General features: G+C 41.1%; 1 protein-coding gene across 1 annotated transcript in view; it reads right to left on the bottom strand.

The window, feature by feature from the left end:
* The window catches only part of FSTL4 (follistatin like 4), a 2,149,215-nt gene that overhangs the window by 221,104 nt on the left and 1,904,399 nt on the right, over positions 1-23,712 (bottom strand). Inside the window, exon 8 of the mRNA XM_085618028.1 lies at positions 9,854-9,974. Coding sequence (XP_085474154.1) covers positions 9,854-9,974 — 121 coding nt within the window. The remainder of the gene's footprint in view (positions 1-9,853; positions 9,975-23,712) is intronic.

Below are 23,712 nucleotides of genomic sequence, written 5' to 3'. Positions count from 1 at the left end.
CATCTTTCAGTTACTTTTTGCTGCATGCGGTTGTTAAACAGGTACTAATGAGGTTAAATATTTTCCCAGGCAGTGTTACCAAGAGTAAAAATGACAAAATAATAATACTATCACAAAATGTGCCACGTGATTTATCTCTTGTTGCCACATGATTTAGTCAACCCTCTCTCGTAATTTGGTCCTCCCCTGACGCATAATTCCAGTGGCCCTGGGTATACCTTGCACATTAGTAACACATGGGGCTGGAGAAGGGGCTACAGTAGCTGTCCGACGAAATTTCCTTTTTGGTGTTCTTAGTAAAGGCTTCTTCCTTTAACGTCTCTGCAAACCAATATGCATTTTTAAACGGGTTGCATAGCCACTTCTTTATGAAAGTACTTTTTCATTTTAGCATTCGTGATTATTAAAATGAGCCAGCCGTGGGGTTTCCACTCATCACCTCCCTTGGCTATTTTCAGGCTGAGTCTAAAGCCTTGGAAGTTAGAATTTTGCGTCTACACACAACATGCGATTTGCTTCTACCAGACTCAATCCCTTTTGGTTTAGGAAAGAAATGTTAATATTCTAGCCTGTGTACTGGAATATCTATTTTAGTGAAATACACCAGGGCATTTCCCAGACCATGAATCAAATACTATGGATTAAACTCTGGAGCGGAGGCACACCGCTCGCATAACAGGGAAGAGACATGAACAGAGACCCCAAGTAACCTTAATCCTTGATACTAGAGTGTTTGTTACCTTTAGCAAAATTGAGAGAAAATATACCTATGAGAGTTGAACAAGTATTTGGAGCTTGGAGTTATTAATAGGAAGGGGAGCCTCTCACACACGTTTTAAATAAACTAAAAAAGTGCATAAAAATATAATTACATTCTATTTTGAAGCTGCACAATTTCACTGTGAGAAAGGCAATCAGTTAAATTACCCTACCGAAGAAACAATACAAAGCATGGGATATTAGATCCAGTTTCTCCAGAAACCTCAGGCGTTTTAATTCGCTAGACAGTAGGCAGATGTTTGTATTAGCAATATAGTTTAATGTATAGGTGCATCAGTCTTTCGCATCACTCATCGCAGGACACATCATTAGGGGCTTTTGTGCTGCTTCACGCTTTTCGCCCTAATTATCTTTATATTATTTTGGAATGCTGCACTACATTTATTATATAAACTTGAAAGATTGCTAAAATAACGTGTGAATGAGAAAACGACCTCAAACAAGCAGAATAATCTGAATATAAAATGTATTCTATTTCTTACTAAGGAAAAATACATTTGCACCCAAACACCAACAAACACATAAAGAATACACCCCCATGTGTACACCATTAACTCCATTATTACCAGTGGCACGCGCATTCCATTGAGCCCAGTTAATGGTTTTTCACATAGAGATTTTGGATGCTGAAATCAGCCACAACCTCCTTGTAAAGTTCAAGGAAACACATTCAAGAATTGGTGCATAAAAACGATCCCCACATGTTGTTCCCTAAAATATAATACACGTCAATTCCCCACTCTTGAAATTACCAAAACACCTGGCGCCGTATTACAGAAATTGCCCCAGGGGTACAACGGGCATTTGTGACCGTTTTGTGCGCCCTCTGGGCACTTTGGTATTACAGAAGGGGCTGCAGACACTTGTGTGGCCCCTTCTGTAATACTGATAGCGCTCGCACACATAAAGCACCAGCGCTATCGGCAGGGGGCGTACCCTTATTTGCATGGGGGCATGCCACATGCAAATGAGGGAATCCCTTTGCCTCTGCTCCTGTTCCATATTACAGACACGGGCGCAGAGGCAAAGATGCCCTCAGGGACAGTGCACCCCCTGATGGCAGCTCTCTAGCGGGAGAAAGAGGGTCCCATGGACCCCCAGACATCCCCTTGCAGGCTGGTGGAGTCAGTGACAAACAAGATGGCAGCTGTGTGTTTCAGCCCACACATAGCCCTGTAAGATCATGATTCCCGCATTTAGGATGCATTATGCAGCAGAAGCGATGCGAGGTTCGGGTGTGGAGATGCTTTTCACATCAGCAGTTCTGGGAAGCTTCAAGCCTGAGATGAGGCTTCATTGAAGATGCCGTCGATGAGGGGCTTGGGATGCAAAGTCCTGGGTTTAAGATGCATCATGCACCGGCTAGTTCTGAAGAAATGGCAGGGCGTGCGATGCAGAGCACTGTGTCGTCATCAAGGGGGCTATGATGTTAAGGCCTGCATTGAGAATGCATCACGCAGGAGTGGTTCTGATGAGCTGCAGGCTGCTATATGAAGTCCTGCGTTGGTGATGAATCACGTAGCAGTTCTGATTTTTTCAAAGGCAATGTGTCATGCTGCATTGGTTCTGCTAGGACCACAGCTGGGCTGCCAGAGCACCTTCAGGCCAGCTTCCACTCCGAAGGCTCCAGGACTAAGGTGGCACCGTTTGGGAGCATGGCACTAAGTTGGCAGAGTCCAGGTGCTAGGTTCAAGGTTGTTGGAGCCTTCTCTGTCCCTTAGGCTCTAATCAGGATGCCAGCCAAATAGCCCTTAGAGTTACTCTGGTGGTCCTGGGTTCAAAATTCAGGTCCAATCATTCTGAGTCAGACAGGTTGGGAGCAGGGCAGCAGAGCAGCGGAGCAGGGCAGCAGAGCTGCACAGCAGGGCAGAAGAGTGACAGTCCTTCTTGCAGAAATGCAGCACAGGAGTCCTTCTTCTGAGGTTTGCCAAGGTTCAGATGTGTACTGAGAAGCTGGGTCTGAGGGTCCACTATTTATACCTGGTGCCCACTTTGAACTAGGAGAAGATTCTAATGAAAGTTTGGGACTGGAAAAAAGTTTATTTTGCCAGGTCGAAATGGCAGTGTAAATCCACAGTCAAGTTGTGAATGCAGGGTTGGGACATGTTTTTAGGGGCTACTTAAGTGGGTGTCACAATAAATGCTGCAGGCCTACTAGTAGCTTTTAAAATACACGCCCAGGGTAGATCGGTACCTTTTTACTTGGGACTTACAAGTAAATTAAATTCGCCAATTGGGTATAAGCCAATTCTGCTGTGTTTAGTGGAGGAAACACAAGCACTTAAGCACTGGAGCAGTGGCAAAGTGCACAGAGTCCCAAGGCCAAAAAAACAAGATCAGTAAAAACATGAGGGGTGAAGGCAAAATATTTGGGGGAAGACCACTCTAAGGCTGACAGGTCTAACACACATGAACACATCATAAGAGAGCCTAAAACTGACACAAATGAATAAACCGGTCACAGGTACTAGATACATAAGATGATCTTATTACCACATCAATTTGTGGTGGCCATAAGGGCGTCAGGGAGGAAGGTGAGAGCATCATATTCAAAGTATCTCTAGCACAGATGAAACCTGAGAACGCTAGCAAGAAACACAATAAGGACAAAAAAATAATTCAAAAGGCTGAATGACATGCCTAACGAATAATCTAGCAACTACATAGCGCATCTAAGCTGATAGGGGGCATTGACGTTATTGTAGTTATGTGTGTAAAATAAAGTATATTAAGATTACAATGTCATGTAGAGATTATAGTCAAAGTCCAATACATGGTCATTTGCCATAGCATAAAGATACAGATCTGTTTATAGCTCCATAGTCAACTGGCAGCAGATTGTTTGTGAGGGCACATGTATGCAGTGCTGACAAGTCATACACATCAGTTTATGTGCAAATCTTTGGTCAGTGTTGAGAACAGACTTGGAACAGTTGCAGTTGACTCTGAGCTGTTGCTGCATGAGATATGTGCATGTTAAATAACGCATCTTGCCAACTTACCACCCAAACATATAAAGTGGGTCATAATTAGGGATGTACAAAATTTGCATAATTCACTTTTGCTTAATTACGTGAAATTCTCCAAAAAGTCAGCAAAATGCATAACCAGAATTTAGAGCTATATTTTAGAGCAAAATGTATTCTCACGTCCATTTTGGACAAGAGGGCGCATTTTGTGCTAAAACTTAGCAACAAAAAAACCCACAATTGTCACTGACAACACATCCTTGCATTCTGAAAATTCACGTTGTTCCTGTGCTCATAAGATAAGATGTTGCCACATGGCGTCATAACATAATTTGGGGAATTTGGCATAACTAGCGTAGCATGAAATTTGTGAACTTATGCAAGACTATGTTATGTTAAATTGACTTGTAAAGCTCTCATTCATCGATCGTTTCTTGGTGCTAAGAGATTGAAGATAATCTGAAAAACACTAGGAAAGTGGAAGAGCCTTGTTTTATATCGCATAAGCCTTCTTGAAGAGCCACGTTTTGAGATTTTACCAAAAGCCTTTTGAAAACAACTTCAAGGCACATGTAAGTCAGAAGAGCATGTCACATAGCGGGAAATGTAATTGCAAAGGAGGCCCCTTTAACATTGCACTTACAAAAATTAGGCCTGGTCAAATATTTAGCAATGCTAGTCAAGATATGGCATCAGGAACCTATGCCATGCTGAGCACATTCATACCATTTCAAATGTGGCAAGGGCAAAGTGCAGAACGGTTCTGCCTTAACATGCTGACCTGATTCTATAGCCACTACTTTGCATCTCATAATGTTCCACATCCAAAATATCTTACAGATCAAGTGCAATTGATGAAGGGCAGAAATAATCTGTCGTGTTCTACTGATACAGATATGGTTTCACATTCATGGCCCTCAACAAGACTTGATACACACATCTTTCACATCAGGTACCATATGTACATAAGACTTATTCACCATTATTTAGCACGTATGTGTTTGTCAACCTTTCTATGCACCCATCAGGCATGCTCGGCCATCGATTGTAAGAAATGGAAGACTACGGGATGAAACTATCAGAGAACAGGCAGCCATTTAGATTTTCTTACATGACAAAATCAAAATTTGGGCCATCACAACTCTGCTAGAGCTAACACTGCCAACCGGTTCCTTCCCTCCAAAACTCCAAATGTGAGTCTGTGGTGTGAGTTTACCAGATGTGTAGCTGCCCCCAGACGTCTCTGTGAGATAGCCATTCCCAGGTTTGCCAGTGTGTCTGAATTAATTAGCACATACAGAGTCTGCTTCCACTAGTGTCTCCTCACTGGAAATTAGACTATAGTCTGGGACAGGTTTTCATCAACCTTCTGGTCAGCAGAGTAATAAACCGGACTCAGCAGGGTAAATCAAAGCTCTAATCTCCTTAAAAGCTAACTGCGGTGTATGAAGGAGAGTGAACTGACCAAATTAGTATTGCATTTGTACTCCGAAGACTTGGAATATACAGTAGGAGAATCTAAGCGTTTGTCTTCATTGAGCAAATGTAAGGTCAATCTGTGCAGCGTTTTTCCATGTGTAGTAGGTTTCTCGTGGTCTACCTGGACATGTAGTATTTCTGTAGCTATCCTTGCTCCAAAAAGTAGAGACAGGAGGTTGCTCTGAGAAATGCCAATGCGAGCAAGAGATTTGCTCTGAATCAATCCTTAACCACCATTCATGATCTGTTAGTCAGCCAGTAATGGAGGTTGGCATATTTTATGTGCCATGTATCTCAACATATTTTTTATGAAAGCCTGAAGAGACAAAGTAGAGCTTTCGATATAGGCATACTATGTTTATATTTTTCAAATCCTGACATAAGGAAAGGGACAGAAGACAGCACGCCCGTCTAAAGAGTTTCAGACATGCTGATCAGCGGTTTTTGTCATAATAAGTGATTGTGCCAGTGGCTTTACCATTATCTGGAAGCAGATCCGGAGTAGGAATGGTTTGGAGGCTGTTGGAGAAAAAGGTGTGACTGAGTCCACCAGGCCTTCTTTGCCACATGTGCTTCTTAAGCAATTGTTGGAATGTAGTATGAAACCAAGTGGTCATCAAAGCAACTTGAGGGACTAGTTTTGCCAAATGACAAAACACTTAATTGTAGATGGATTAAAGTTTGGGATTGCAGGAGGGGAAGAGGGAGTGAGAAAGAAAAAAAGAAAGACAGAATGAAACAAATGGTGGATTAAATGTTAGATTTGCAGCACAGTCAGCCTCAGTCATGGAAAGCCAACATGGAGAGCTGAAACATCAGATTCAAATACTGCCTTAGGATGCAAGCACGTATCATAGATATGACTGATTTTGTAAAGTGCTCACAGAGGACAGATTGACACTTCATAGAGTTACTGACAGCGTTGACTGTATATATTAAGTCACCGAAACCCGTCATGGGTGATTCAAAGTCTAAGCTGCTGAAACTCAGATTTTTTTGTTAATTTCAGATGGATCTTTACTGCGGGTTGAACAGCAGTCAGAGAGGCTTGTCCCTTTTTGGAGAGAGAGGTCCCCTTGGTTTCAATACTGGTTTCAGTATTTTCTTGAATGCTTCCAGATGTGATGGTTTCCTCTGTGTCTTTCTATTGATCCCAGTCCTGTCTCTGTAAGGGTTTTGGAAAGTTTCCCGTGTCAGCAGTGTTGCGTTGCGTGGCTCATCTTTAGCCTCTGGATAAGAGTGCACTTCTGGAACAAAAACTGGAGGATTTTTGGCAGCAAATACATTTCTAGCAGACAGTAGGAAAGTGTGTGTAGTCAGATGGAAAAGGCACATGAATCCCGAGATCTAACACCCAGGTCCTTGCTGATATTAAAATGGTGAAACCCCCGCATACCCTCCGTCCTGCTGCCCCGGCGCAGCTGCTCTGAGGAGGTCTGAGAGCATCTTCATGGTGCTAGGGCCCGCAGGTAAGCCATCATCCCAACAAGCGTGGAGTACATCTGGAATCACCAGCCCGGGGATCCCTCCAGGCCCAAGATTACCACCCGCGAGTGCAACAACACCCTGAAGCCCGGGCTGAAAGCAAGAACCCCAGCTATGGTGAGAAGATCATGTTATGTAAAAATGTAATATATATTTGTCAAACCCTAATCACTTTAACTTTTCTTAAAATGTAACCTTGAGTGAATTTGCAACTTGTATATATATAAATCTAACCACTAGCATCTGTAGTAGACTCATGTACTTACTACCGTTCTTTAGAGTTTATCTGTTTGTATCTTTGATGTAATTCATCTACTCTAAAGTCTTTATGTAATGTAACTGGTACTGTTGTAAAGTGCTCCAGCACCTTTGGGTAAAGTTCGCGCTACATAAAAACGCACAAATAAAAAATTAAAATAAACATCCACTAGAAAACACAGACCCTGAAAATCGACATATTTTTTTATACTAGTGCCGCATTTCAGAGTTATGGCAATTAAAACAATAAAATATCTTTGCAGTTGACTTGAAGAAATTGGTTTAGGTTACCCTATAAATACATGCAAAGTTTATTTCAGGTATTTCATGCATTGTCATTAAGTCAACCTTCTCTATTTATATACATTGGCTTGACTTTGGCAGTTTCAGTTGTGATGATTAATGAAGAATTAAAATGTGCTCTCTAGATGCAAAGCAGCCTGCTCTCCAAATCTATATTCCGTTCCTACGTCTTTCGTTTACTTCCCTTTCTTGTTTTGATAAATTGCACGCGCTTTCAGAAGCAAGTAATCTTTAAATGAATATATCCAGCGTACGGTAATCAATTACTTTTCTCGCGGACAAAGTGGGAATTTATATGATTGAAGGTCATTAGAATATATGAGATGAGACACCCTGCAGCTCTTATAACAAGTCTAGTTTGAAATGCTGAAAATGTGCATACATTTGCCATTATTTGTCTCCAGTGCTATATGTGGTGGGACGGAAACAATATTTCAAAAGATATGGAGGCATTTGCATTTGCTCACCCAGTTTGCAGACGTTACTGTGATCTCCTGCAAGGTTTGAGCACTATAAAAACTGTTGTTTTTCTTAAATAAGACGCATAGACAAAGGAATGCAGGAGGTCATACACACTCGCACGCATACAATATGCGGACATTCTCAAGCACAAACACCCATTTGTTTTTTAGGCTCCATACAGTAATAAATTAAAATGTTAGTGGTGCCGAGCTGTACAATCGTCCACTTAAAAAAACAAACGCCCTGATTCACAAGGCTATTTTGTGTGCATTCTTCAGTTAAACAGGCCTAAATCTAAGAACAAAAGGTTGTGCAGGACCTTTGTAGCCTTCCCACTGTCTTACTCAAGTGTCAATAATGGCAATTTAAACCAAGGAAAGTTTTTCTTTTTTAAGGCAGAGCACATAAAGGTGGGAGCAAATTAATAGCTGTTGACTCCCTCATAGGTCCAAATACCGGATGTTAATGGGAAATAACTGTGGGAAACATACAAAAAATTGATGTAATGGAGCAATATCCTTGTTATTCAATGTTGTGAAACCACCTTGCTGGGTTTGGGACAGAAATGATTAACTTTCCTGTTTCATTCACCTTTGGTCTTTTTTATTAGGCATGGGTACTACGTTTTGTGTTAGCATTAGTGTTATGTTAAATCCTTAGATTATGATAACAGAGGAAATGTTTGGCGGTTCACAAATGATAAGCAACAATGTTGGCTTTAGAAGTCTAAATGCTTCCAGAATTGATTGCAACACTAATTCATGATAAAATTAAACAATTTGAATATTAGCTAAAACAGAGAATTAATTTGACATATTGAACGAAAAGATATAACATTAATCTCTATCAATCAAAATTATTTACATAAAATGTTATGCTATTGTACAATTAAAGTAGTTCTTCCATTATCCATGTACAGCTGCAGATGTTATGTTGCCTGATAGAATTTAGTATTATTGGGCCACAAAACGTAAAACAGTTTCAGTTACAACTACAACACAATTTCCAATCTGCTGAAAGAACTATAAATATAGACTTAATTTTCCGGGCATCATCGATAAATCTGAAGCAATTGTAGCAGTTATAAGACGAATATTTCAACAATACCATTTCATGCAGCAATAACTATTACTTTTGTGTGCTATTTCACAATAAACGAAAGAAGCTGGAGGTGGCCACTAGATTGAGTAAAATAAGTGTAAAATAGTGAAGTGGATCATTGTCTCTGTCATCTCATGCAAGTGCCAGAAAGTGTTGGATTCTGGTCGCTTTTATGATTTGCCAAGGAAAGCAATCCAGAATTAAATTTGGCACAAAAGGATAGGAAAGATATGGTGTAGATAGGAATCACAACTTTTACTAGGTTTATGCCTTACAGAACACATGGTCAGATGTTTGGTATTGCTGCTTGAAAGAGTCCCTTGAACAGAAGGGCTTAGTAAAATAATTTAACTGATGCCAAATTAATTATCTTATCAGTTCTCGAAGGTTCTAGAGCTCTTCTTTCTCATGGAAAAGCTTTTTTGTCTACCATCTTCCGTGGTGCAGTTCAATGTCAACTGCCTATTTTTTATGTGAGTACATGTGCTACAGTCTGTTGAAGAAAATTAAAACACGGACAATTATACTCTTCCACATCTTCTATCTACTATGACATCAAATAACTGTGTTACCTACTTAAAGCACTTCAGATATTGCTTCTAATCCTCCATAATGATGTAGTGATGAAACCAGAGTATTGTTCAATGTGCAAGCTTGTTCCTGACATGAAAACCTTTCCAGAATGGTTGCTCCTCCTATGGCACTAGATACAGTGGAACAATGAGGTTAGGCTCCTTTCCTGATTTTCTTGCTTTGTATTTGAGAACCAGTGTGATTCTTGATTAACGCCCTGCACCAGTATTTGGCACGGTGTAAGTAGGGGTTTGAAGGCTACTGACCGAGCACCCATTAGAAGACGGATGGGCCCTTGGCTAAACAGTTATACTTGTATCATAGACAACAGGAAGTGTTTGAAGCATGTGCATTCACTCAGGATTTTGTGAGTACAATATTGAAATATGGAAGTGCCTATTGGCAAGATTTGCAGCAGAGCGTCATATGTGCCATTTACTAACCATTCACCTGAAGGATGTGGGTCTGATAAAGGTCTTCATATCCATAAGCATGACAGGAGTAGTTGCCCATATGTATTGTTGTCACTTTTGTGATGTAAAGGGAGTCGTCTTCTCCAAAATCCTGCATGGAAGACAAAGCGTCATGGTTTGGTTATCAAAGCTGACAGTAATGAAAATTCATACATGCAGAATTTTCCTGATTCGAGAGTATATATTAGCATTCCAACTATATGGGTAGATTGCTTGATAATCAAACTTATAATTAATCTTTCTAGAATACATGTACTTTTATTAATAATCTTTAATATATTCTAAACAGAAAGACATTTAATAACACATCCATGGGGGAAATGGCATTATCACCATCATAAGAAATATGCACATGTATCGGTCCAGAGTTGGTATACATTTAAGAGTTCTTTTTATAATGTTATGGATAGAGAGTGCAAATGATGTTATGCATAAGTTATGCATTTGCATTGTGTGACTATCTAAAATTCATTCATTCTCATATAAAATAAGCATGTTGCAATGTGCACACACATTTGTGGCATTCAAATACAATGGTTGCCTTTGCTCATTTCCTTAACCCTGGGTGCTTATGTAATGTATGTACTTCATACAAGATGTGTAGAAATACAGGATTTGTTGGATTTTAATTGATTTACTATTGTTTTTTTCTGTAAATTGTTTCTGAAGAAAATTGTCACCCTTTATAACACAAATCTCAAAAATTGCACTTGATGGTGAACGTTCACCAATTCTTGTGCTGAATTTGTTTAACTGTAAGTAACCTCCACTGATAAGTGTGAGACATACACAAGAAGATGCATTTGAATGTCCATAATGTTAGTATTATGCATAATTACCATTTCATTTCCTAGCGTTTCTTCTAACACTCACCTGGTCCTTCCCTATATTGCAAATCCAATCAGAATTTACATGTTTATTGGGTACATATGTTTTAGAACTATTATGCACATATAGAACGTACGTAGCTGTGGAAATGCACAACTTTGTAAATCATATTTAAAGAATGCCGGTGTGCATTGCAACATTTCCCAGGTGTGACTCTGACTTACACCTTCCTGAATTACACCTGTGTTAAAGCTACCTACTGGCGGTTGCCAATAGGCAGTTATGTTTAAGACCTAGTTTCGATAAGAAATCATTTTTTCATTTTGCTAATAACTTTAGTGCCATTTCATGAATCTTCACAACATTTTCAAACTCGTTTGCCACTCACTTCAGCTGTTGTCTTGAAAGTTTCAAGGGGATCCGTCAAGTAGGGCAGAGGAAAAAGGGGATCCCAAAATGCCTTTTCCCCGTGCATTTACCACTAGGGATTTTAGACACAACTACAGCCAGAACCACTGAACGGAATTACACCAAATATGGTAGAAAGCTAGATCTTGGTCAAGAAAGAGTGCTTTTTGCAATTTGATGTAAATCTGTTCAGCGGTTTTGGAGCTAATAAAGAAAAAAGATTGATGTACATCCAGAGACGCGGATCCAGGCACCAACAGCTATGCAGTCATTGGCTAGCCACAACATGTGAGGAAAGTTGCAGTCACCATTTTGTGTATCGGGACATAAATTAGAACTGATAGAAGGGCTCACGGTATAGGTACCCTGACCCCATGGGACCGATGGAGGGGATCTGTGAGGGATGCCTCATGGGCAAGAAAATGCCGAAATGCATTTTTGACTTGGGCGCGTGAGGATCCACAGATCCACTACAGTGCTCAGCTTGTCCCTTCCATGTGAAACCATGATGGATCCACGGATCCAGACCCCAATTTAAAAAAATGCACCCACTCACAAACCCACCCACACACTCTCTCACATCCATACAGTCACTGACACACCCTCTCACACACCCATACATCCACTCAGAAACCCAGAGAACAACTCACACACCCACTCACAGACCCACGGAGGCACTCATAGACCAACTCACACACTGTCCCCTGTGTAAATCTGTGACAGATCGGCGGATCCAGACTAAATTAAAAAAATACTCCCACTCACACACTCTTTCACACCATCCTACAACCACCCACACACCCACTCACATCTCCATATACCCACTCACACACCCATACAGACTCAAACAAGCACTCACACAGCCATGTACACGTCAATGCAGCCACTTAAATACCCACACAAAGACCCACACAAATACTTACACACCCACTCACACACATATACAGTAAAACAACTGACACACTCACACCCACACACAACCACTCACACATCCACTCACACATACATACACCCACTCACACACACACCCACTCACTCACACACCCATACAGTCACTCACACACTCTCTCACACACCCATATTGCCACTGATAAATCCACTCAGTGACCCAGAGAACCACTTCAGACCCACACACCCATGTACAGTGCGCAGTGTGAGGTTGGCCTCATGCAAGAGGTTGGCTTTAAGGCCTGGCCAAAGGCCGTTCGAGGCAGCGGTTGATTTAAATTAACATATGCTAATTTAGTATGCTGGCCGTGTGGACAACCCCCCACTGCTCATGGACAAGGATCATGTGCAGCGTAGGGTTGGCTGCATTTAGGGGGTTAGTCGCTGGCCTGGCCACAGGTCAGGCCCCGTGGCCAACCCCCACCATGCATGGTTGAAGGCCATGCTTGGTGATGGTTGGATTAACCTATGGTACCGAAATATTACTGTACATAAAAAAACCTCTAGAAATTCAATATAGTTCGGAAATAGCATTAAACACCATGGAAATTCATTAAAAAGACAAGGGTTACAGGGACGTTATAGTTAGGTTCAGATTTTGCACACACAAAACCATAGAAATTCTGCAGTTAAAGTAATGGTTATCTCAAGATACTATAACTTGTGCCCTTAGGTAACTATAACTCATGCCCTCACCATGCACTGCTAAATACCCCACATATTACATCACTCATGACATCCTCTATGACATGATTGCAGTGAAACTATTAGTGAGAAAACTGTGCATGGTGGGGGTGCGATTTAGGGTTTTTAATGATAGCCTGAGGTCTACAAATATGATCAATTGTCAAGTGACATTGGGCCATATGTAGGTAATTTCTATTTACCGATTCCTAAATACCGAATTTTACCGATTCAGTATTTAAGAATCGGTAAATAGAATGTAGGTGAAAAATCGGTAAATGTTACAGATTCGGTAATATTCGTTATTACCGATTCGGTATTTACCGAATCGGTAATAAGGAATACCTTCCTAGTCATTCCTATGGGCCTGGAGGCCCATAGGAATGAATGGGAAGCCATTCACTATTACCGATTCGGTAAATACCAAATCGGTAATAGGGGGAGCATATTCAAGGGTGGCAGGGTATCACATTGACACCCTGTCGCACCCCTGAATCGTGCATGTGTGCACATGTGGCGCACATACATGCCCTAAGGGCATGTATGTCTGCCACATGGCATTTCTAGAAAAGCACACAATTGCTTTTTAAAAGGTATTCGGTATTTACCACCAACCTGTAGTTGGTGGTAAATAACAAATCCTTAAAACAAAAATGCACTCGCTTGAGTGCTCCCTACATAGGATTTAAGGATTCGGTAATTTACCGAATCGGTATTTTACCGATTCCTTAAAATAACGAATCGGTAAATTACCGAATCCTTAAATCCAGCCTCCTACATCTCAATTGCCTAAATACCGGTCGGTAACCTGAAATTTACCGATTTTCGGCCGTTACCGACCGGTATTTAGGTACCTACATATGGCCCATTGCCACTTAGTTTTGGGACAGCTACGTTTATCAGGACCATCCCAAAGAAAGTATTCCTGTTATATCTGTAGCACTATAGAGACAAGAAACAGGCTGTCTTCTGCATTGCAAATAAGGATCTCATGCCTCATCTCAATTCCAATGCAGGTGGCAGCAACAGTGGGAGTGTAAGTAGGAGCAGTGGAAGAGGAGGGCAGGTGTTGAGGATCTTGCTGAAGGGGTAATAATATATAGCCACGCAGATGTCTGCTCTTCCTCACATAGATTTGAAAAAGAGTAATCCTCATGTGGTCCCATTCTCGGTTGATTCCAGGGAAGGTTTTCCAGATTCCCAGAAATCCAGATTATATCAGTATTCATGCTATTGGCTATGTGTTTTGTAATTTTGCCTAATACATATTTTGTTCCAATAGCACCAATCCAATATACATTTAAAATGTACCACCCAGCTGCTATCAGTCTAGTTCGCAGGGGTCTCCAATCTTTTCTGCTGCTTTGCTGCCACTAATGTTCAATGAAAATCACCCAAGCTATTAGATTTGTACAGTGACCTCATCAGACAAGATTAGTTTAGAGGCCACCACATGCTGGATTACCAGTAGTGATCACCTCAATTTATCAGGCATGATCATCAGCAATAATATCAAATCATCAAATTGTCAATGTGGAATGCCTCTACATGGATATTACACAACTGCAATTGCTGTACATTCCCTGCCACTAAGGTGATATTATAAGTAACAAGTTGTCATCAAGCCTGTATGATTTATCACCCAAATATTAGCTTTAAATATATGTTGGTAATTGGTGTTGTATTAATTGAACTAAAAAGCTTTAAATTTAGTAGGCTGGGTTGTACAAAGGCAAGCTACCTACAAGTAGCTGGAGAGCTACCGGTATCTCAAGATCTACTTGTTGGAGAAGCCTGGCTAGTGGTTTCTTGTCTTCTCACCTCAATGATATTACAGAGTCATAATTCAGCATTGTTCTTTTTTTATCCTTATAGTGATGTAATGTTAATAACAACAATCAGAATAACACTTTATCAGTAGCTTGCCTTCCTTCCATCTTAACTCTTATTTATTTTGACTTATTATATAGATTACATTTTTTTGTAACAAATGACAGAACAGTTTATACAAAGACCACTTTTGATGATCAAAAGTTCAAGCTGCTTGACCTGGTGTAGTTATCTTTCACTAAGAATAGAAATTCCAGAATTGAAAAATTGTGGAACATTGCTTAAATACATGAGCCTGCCTGGTTCTTATTTAGGATAAAAAGTGCCAGCTTCAGATATCCCACTTTCAAAAGATGCCCATTTAAGTACTGATATGTGTGGACGTGGCTTGACGCTCAGTCAAGATGACTGGCATCGCCATGAGGCTCCAAGGGACTGCGCTCGGAGCGGTTGTGCAGTGGCCACCTCCTGGGTCACAGTTGCTCGTGGAGGCAAGATAAGGAGATGTAATGTGCAGTAGCAGCTGCACAACCTTTTCTAGCACTCTGGAGGGCGTGCTTCATGTAATATCGGCTGTGCATGTCACTAGTTCAGAAGCGCCTGCCATTTTGGGCTCATTTTTTGGAACAGAATTCAGTGGATGCAGTTGCTTGCTCCTCATCAAAACTGCTTTCTGGCCACATAAGAAGACAAATCCCACGATTTGCAGGCAGAGGTAATTTCTTATACCCACAATGGAGGCTATTGTTTAACTTTGTGCTATCATTTGACTAATATGAGAGGCTATATGACAAACTTTTCCAACTATACGACATCTACCCTCAGTTGTCTACGCTGATTCTTGTGGCCTCGTGCTAACTTTTAGTACTACCCGCCTGCATTCCTCTGCATTCCCGCCAATTTTGGCAGCAAATCCAGCTTATGGGCAGAATAATAACCCTTAAACAGTCCCTCAGGGCCTCTTCAGGTAAGTAGTTCAAACGCTCTCCTATGCTTTTGACATATATTGCAATGGATGAATCTTCCTCACATAAAGGTTCTACCTCAGCTTCTTCTTCTGCTTCAACCGCCATGTCTACACAGCCTAATCCTGGCAAGCCATCAATAAAGAGACTTAAAAAAGACCCTGCACCTCTTACAAAGTCTTTCCCTACTGTCTCAATAGATCTGTTGCTGGAAGAGATTAGGGCATTGGCCCATATATGGAGGAAACCAAAGCCAAGCTGCAAACTCTCAGCAAACGGATGGTCACATATGGAAGAACAGCTATCTACTGCAGAGCAGCAAATAACTAATCTAAATGCAACTTCTCACACAGTGAACTCTCTTCAGACGCAGGTGGTTTCCGTAAAGAAACTGGCCGAAGGCTTCAAAAATCTCAACAGAAGGAATAAGCTTTTAATTTATGCTGTCCCTGAAAGGTAAGAAGGGATGAATCATCCTCTCTCTTTCTTCAAATCCTTCTAATCTAAGCTAGTAAATTTAGTAACAGAGCCACTATTGAACATTCAGGGAGCACATAGGTTAGGCCATCCTCCCACAGCTTCTACCACTTCCAAGAAGCCTAGAGGAATCATCCTATATTTTTGGGAGTACACTGAATTAATGCAGGTCCTTTCTACTGCTAAGCATCTCAAATGTATCTCATGGTCAGGTCACAACATATACTTCTCCCAAGACTTTGCCAAGAGTACAGCAGACCGGCGAAGAGACTTTTTGAGTATGAGACCAATACTCTACTCTCTTGGAGGCTGTTTTGGGCTCTTTCACAGATGTCTTTTTAAAGTCATGTATAACAACAAGACAACATCTTCTGAAATCTCATCGAAAAGGCTTTTCTTGCAACAAGTAGAGCGGGGACTATGGACATTGCCCCACCAACCAATTTGTTGAAATAATTTGTTGTCTTTATTCTCTCATTTTCTATATCTGTAGTTGAGAGCTCTTATGGTACTGTTGTGCTCATATTATTGTTCTCTTATTTATTCTTAGGATATTGTGATGTTGAGAGATAGTATGTGTTACTTAGGTTAACTTACTTCATTGTTTTTGTTATTACAGGCAATGTTCCTTGTTGTGCATGTCCTTGTCTCCCATTTCATATCCTACCACCCTACTTGTGCCTTGCTCCCTTGTGAGGATCGGACGTGCCACCTTTTCCATGTGGTTTCCCCCTCACCCTCATCAAAGTATTGTTAGGTATGTCTCTCTTTTTTGTCACTTTTTTGCTCATCTTCTTTTTTTCTGACTTCAATGTACTTTATTTTTCTCTAGTTGCTTTCTTTTGGTTGGTCTCCCCTTTTCTTTCTTTTTCTTCTCTATATTGTTCTGAATCTATGACTTCATTACTTCTTCTTCATGGTGTTATTTTATCACTACTTGTATCACTCTTATTTATTTTCTTTAAAACCATGTCAGATTGTATTTTTTACTCTGGGACCGATTATGAGTTTGGTGGTTTGGGAGAGGGACAGCCATGCCGCCACCCAGCTCCCACACCACCTAACCAGTGTGCACAGCACCTACCAGATTACGACTTTTACAGTCACTGGCAGGAGGTTCTTTGGTGGTCCCACAGCGGTGCCTATGAAATAGGCACCGCAATAGGAACGTCGAAGGCAGTACCTGCATAGCATGGACTGGTGCAGTCCATGCCATGTAGGTACTGGGGTGCATGCACACAGGGGGGCACAACATGTGCGACCCTGTATTCACACTGTGGCCCTGAGGCAACAGGAGGCCCAGTAGGACCACCTTTGTTTCCTCTAAACCACAATTTTCATGGAGTAGGAACCGCCATGAAAACCATGGCAGAGAAATAACTCATAATATGCTTGGCGGGACTGCCAAGCATATTGCGTCTTCAAGACCGCTGCACCACCGCCAGGGATCTTTGATCTCCGGCAGTTGCAGAGGTGCAATGGCAGTCCGACTGCCCAACTTGTAATAGGGAGGTCGGACCACCACTACGACAGTGCCCACACTGCTACCACAGCTACAGCTGTCCGTAGGACCACCGTAGTCATAATTGAGCCCCCTGTTTCTTCTCAATAGTTTAGGCAATGGTATCTTGGAATGTCAGGGGTTTGAACTCCCTAATCAAAAGGCAAAGTCTTGACTCATTTGTCAAAGTGTAATGCTCACATTGCTTTCCTGCAAGAATCCCATCTCTTAGAGAATGAATCCATGAAACTGCCAAAAGGGTGAGTGGGCAAAGAATTCTTCTCGCCAGATAATGGTAAAAAACATGGAGTTATGGCAGTATGTCATCAATCCCAAATTTTTCAACTGGTGTTACAGGAAATTAACGCAGAGGGAAAATGGTGAACAACCTTTACAACACGGTTGTTACACTGCCGTATGTTTACATTGTGGGCATTACAACGCAAGGCGTTACAACGACTTGCGCTGGATGGTGCTCTAAACTAAGGAATAGTAAGATTTACAATTCCAACACCTTCCCTACTGTTACGTAAGCTGGAGTTGGAATAGTAAATCAGACTATTCCTAAGTCCAGCGCTCTCCAGCCTAAGTCGTTGTAATGACTTGCATTGAAACGAACGCAATGTAAAATACCGCGTAGTGAATGTATGCGTTGTAACGTCATACATTCAGGGAAAATAGGTATTGCTCAAATTATGTATTAATAAGGTTTCAATTATTCTTTTCAATGTATACTGTCCTGATGCTCTTGACTGTCGTCAATTCTCATCTTCAATTTTGCAGGAAATCTTACAATATCCGGATGATAATCTAGTCTAGCAGGTGACTGCAATCAACTTCTTGATCCATTTCTTGACAGACACTCCTCATCTCATTACAATCCAAACAAAAAGCATTTGTACGTACTCCCCAGCAACGTCACCTAACAGATGCTTGGTAATTATGCAATCCCACCTTATGGGAGAACACATATTTCTCTCCTGTACACCACACGCAATTCCAAATAGATAATTATTTCATTTCACATCACCTTACTCAATCCTTACACTCAGTAGATATTGGTTCCATCTTAATCTCCAATCGCCCTCCGGTTTCTGTATATTTAGTCATTTTACCTAAGTTCACCTCTCCCAAAAGATAGAGGTTTAATAATTCATTACTGTTGGATACCACTTTTACCTCTTCTTTCACTTCCTTCTTTCATTAATTTTTCCATTTTAACTATTCAGAGGAGACCCCTTTTTACATCATATGGGATGTATTCAGTGCCTAATTTGCAAAGAAATAAGTGCCAGGGCCCTTGTCAGGAGGCAGCTGCAGCTCGCACCACCCATAGCACCTGCTAACATTGCCAATGATGGTACCTACACAACTACTAACCATCACACTGCTACAACTGAAGCAATTCAGACTGTTAGAGGCCCCAAAATCTCAAAGAATGGTGTGGGCAACTTCCATTAGTTTGTTTCAATTATTAAACAGCTGTTACCCTACTCATCTCCAAATTACACAAGTGCCACTGTTGACAATGAAGTGCCGGTGCCAAGCACAAGAAACCACCCGCTCAAATGAAGCACTTGATGCATTCAAAGCCTCAACCTGAGACTTCATCATCCAATTTGTTTCTAAGAAAATAAGGCTTTCTAGGATACAGTCTAAACATTTTTTTCAGAAAATTGAGCATTTTTATTAGACTTTTTTCACACAGCAATCATTACAACAACTCATTAGTGCTAAGCTTCAAATAAGCAAGGTATCTACTGACAACGCAGCGTCCTACTTTCTCAAACCAGTACTGTGGAGGTCAAAGCAAATCTGGGAAGTTATTGGCAAATTATTTTAAAATCAAGCATAACAAATTACTCATTGAACCAATTATAGATGACACTGACACAACCTACTACAAATATTCTGATATTTTAGCTCAATTTGAGTAATGTAATACTAACTTATAGAATACCTGTCTTCTGTTAAAAAATCGGACTCTTCTCAAAGTGACTTTTCTTCTTTAGAAATCAACATTACACATGCAGAACTTTGCCTTGCAATGCTTTCCCTTAAAAAGGATAAAGCTCCAGGATCAGATGTTTTTACAGTTGGATTTTACATACACTTCAATCAGCCAACCAATCAAAATACTTTATTGGTTCCTATAACCATTAAAGTGCACATAAAACAATTATAGATAAAATGTAAAAATCAAATAGTATAAATACAATCATAAATTCCAGTGCTATTACAATAACCATGTTATGAAACTTAGCAGTAAATAATCTCAAAGTAGCATAGAACAAAGGTAAGTATTGCATATGTAAAATAATCCAATTGCTTTTTAAAAACAATCTGACCGACTAGTTACAAATATTGTATGGCAAATCCAAAATAAAGTACAGAGTTCATAAAGTGCAGAAGTATCAAAAAGTCAGCATTACCCAAACAAGGTGGACAGCATAACCCCACACAGTACTTGTCACACTAATCAAAATATAGAGCTTTGCAGCAAATAGTCACAGTGTAAAATAGAACAATTGGACCGTTCACTACATTTGCACAGATTGACCCACATAAAATAATAGCAAATAGTCAGAGAAGCTGGGTAGAAGTATATTGCATAGCAAATCCGACTAAAGTGCAAAATTGATTATGAGCAAGATACCAAGTGAACAATATGCCCCAAAAGCCCCCCATAAAAAATGGACAATATATCACCACTTGATACAAAATTAATAGATGCTAATACTTCTAAGAGTTCATTAAAACCTGTATTGAACATTTGAACAAGATTCCAGTAATCGCGTGAACTTATATAGTGAATAGGCCTGCCATAGCTTAAAAAAACACAGTTTTATAAAAAGGCTAAATGCAAGACTCCTTGCCATGCAGAAGTCAAGAAACGTATCAGTCAGGCTTTGGAGACAAGAAGCGGATCATCAGCGAAAAGGAGTATGGGAATTATTTGCTCCATTCAAGATGGGAATCATTCATACATGCCATCAATGCCTTAACCATATCATTGATATACAGGGAAAACAGGGTAGAGGTGAGAACACATCCCTGGTGAATCCCACAGAGAATAGGAATACAGTAGTCAGTTTGTCCTCACTACCCCAGTAGACTTGGGCATAATTCTTATCGTGGACTCTAGCAATAAGATTGACCAAGCTGCCAGAGCCCCCATTTCTATAAGCACCCTCCAAAGGTCCTCATGGGGAATAAGATCAAATGCGGCCCTTAAGTCAATAAAAGCCACATATAATCTTTGATTGCTGAGCACCACATATTTTTAAATATAAGTGCAAACCTGAACACTTATCAGAGGTGCTTGATTTGGCTCAAAAACCTGCTTTAAGTGTAGATAGACACATTCGCTATCATTCCAGTTTTGCAGTTTCTCAAGGATCTGCCTCAAACAACTTTCTGCAAGCTGCCTATTAGGCTTACAGGTCTATAATTAGATGGTCTACAGGCATTCTCCTTCTTTAAAACAGGAATTATCTCTGCCCCCTCCATGTGTCTAGTATATATCCCCCATCAGCTATTACATTAGACAGAAGATTGGTATAGCTAGCCCATATCTGCGGTTCAGATTTGTAAAGGTTATCTGGTATTCAGTTTGGCCCAGGGGCTTTTGCTGACATAAGCTGACATAAGTTTATTATTCGCAGAGCGTGTGTCATCTAACCTGAAGGATAGTATCTCGATGGCCTTCCAGCAGGCTATATGTGTCACAGCTTCAGTGAGGCCTCACGGTTTCCTGCTGGGTGGTGGGGTGTCTTTAATTTCGGAGACATACAATGTAGAGAAGTATTCTACCCACTTCTCAGACTTGATATGAAAGCGATGGGTGTTCTCATTGTCAGGGCTGCCATATGAGATTATTTGGCTAAATAATCTCATATTATCATTAGTTTTAATAGCCCAGTACCTTTCCTCCCAGTCACGCTTTTCTTTAGCAAGTGCTGTTCTATACCTTGATCGTGATTCATATATATAAACATGCCAGCACCCCTAGACAGACACTGTCAACATTATTTTGGTTGATTTACACTCTGCGTTAAACCTTTTGGGGTCCCTCGTGCCTGTGAGTGCATGGTTTTCTTGCAATTTATTAAAGAGGTGCTCATGGATATCTGAAATTGGGACTTTGGTGGCAGAAGTACCAATGTAATCAGACAAATAGAACACAAACCACTGGTAGATCTCTGCTTTCACTCTGGGTTTGATAATACTCGAGGCCAGGACACTCTCCTAAAGCTGTTAGATAATATAGGCTCCAGGACCAGAGTATGAGGAGTAGCTAAGGTTCATTTTGGGGCATCCCCTATTAAAAATGTGACTAGCGGATTATGGTCATTGTCAGTCCAAGTTACAACCTTCATGTGTTTAAGCAATATCCAGAGATGTACATTAAGAAGAACATAATCAATAATGCTTGAGCAGAAACCCCCTTTTAAACGTTAATGATCTACCCAGATTGGAGCAAGTTTGTCCATTTAATGCCCTGAGTCCCCGACACACCACTATGGAAACAAGTGGAAGCAATGTATTAGACTAGTGGTGTTGGGGTTTGCGGGATAGGCAAGGTATTTCCCATAGCTCGTCTTCTTGCTCAATTAGCACATTAATAGATGACGAAGGTTCAAAAGATACATTAAACTCTCCTGCAGCTACTATTTTCACTTGCGACTGATATCTTTATATGTGTTCATCCAGCAAAGCCAGAACAGATGATTCATTACAAGCAGGTTCAGATCTGGCATAGACATTAAATAATACCATAGCCAGTTCAGAGAGAAATTTGAGCAGACACCCCATTAGGTCGGGGGAATCTATCACCAGTGCTGTGGGCGAACAAGCAATGTTATTTTTTGCCTAGACCAACAGCTCCCCTACTGCCCGTCCAGATTTTTTGGGGGGCTTCACCTCCACACTGTGGACCATTGAGTTGGGTAACAATAAATATCTGTTATTCGGTGCCGAGATGCCCATTGGTGAACCCGCGTTTTACAAATACACATGTTATGTTATGTTGCTGTATGAAACATAACCATTAACAAACCATTTTATCCACCGCCTATAAATGAGGTTCATTCAGGATTAATTCGTTTGAGGGTTATCCCAGCTAGATTCCAAGAGATCATAGAAAGTCCCTCTCGCTGATTTGATATCCATTATTTGCTGGGTGCTACCCATTTCTCAGAAAATGTAATTTCAGTACAGGTAACAATAGGAGCCTCATCGACCATTTGTAGCTCCGAGCTTCCAGGCTCGTTGTTATTATCTGGGGTCAGTCAATCATTATCAGCCAGTCCGGAGAGGGGAGATAACGATTGCTAGCAGGCAAAAGGGGCAGAAGAGACCATGGACAGGGGATGCCAACCCTGCAGCTTGAAGGATTTTCCACTGTAGAACAGCGTGGGTGGTAAAAGAAGCCCAGTGGAGGGGCCCAAATCCAGTTCCCTTTACATGTTGCAGGCTTCATCCTTTGTAAAGAGATCTCACCAAGCCTGGGTTTCAAAAGTTGACCATGATACAGTTTCCTTGTGTTGTTTTACGAGAAGGGCCAAGCCATTTCGCTCTGCGTGCCATTATAATATCATCTGCTAGATCAGTTGGCCAGTTTGAGTTCTTCCTGCAACAATGGACTGCCTTGAACCTAAAACTGTCCCAGTCCTCTGAGATCCCTGTATCCCCCGGAGCTTCCATTTCTCCATGGGGCCACTCCAGTAGATAAACAGTAAGAATAGAAAATGTAGAGATCACAATACCTTGTCTTGCGCCAGATGAAGGGACGTGTCCCAGTCCAGCCTCTTCCGGGCTCTGATGGGCGCAGAAGGGTCCACCCTTTGCCCGGGCTTTGCCTGGGCACAGACCCAGGCAGTGGTAGGCCTCCAAACATGCTCTGTAGCACTGCAGTAACAGCGGCAGGTGCAGGCAGTTGCTTGCCCTGTCTTCGAAGTCCTTGGGCAGTTGGAATACATAGACAGAATAGTACAGAATGCCTCCCGTGCTCGGGAACCTTCAAGCATGCTTTGTAGCACAGCAGGAACATTCAGCAGGTGTGACAGGTGCTAGCCCTGTCTCCAAACTCTTTAGGCGGTTGAGCCATGTAGTACCTAATATAGAATGCCTCCCCAAACTTCTCAAATTAGTTCTTCCCAAATTATATACCTGTATTAATTCCTTTA

The sequence above is a fragment of the Triturus cristatus genome, chromosome 7, assembly GCF_964204655.1.
Source record: "Triturus cristatus chromosome 7, aTriCri1.1, whole genome shotgun sequence".
Lineage (NCBI taxonomy): Eukaryota > Metazoa > Chordata > Amphibia > Caudata > Salamandridae > Triturus > Triturus cristatus.
Note: the sequence above shows the minus strand (reverse complement) of the source record. Positions and strands in the feature narration are given on the sequence as shown.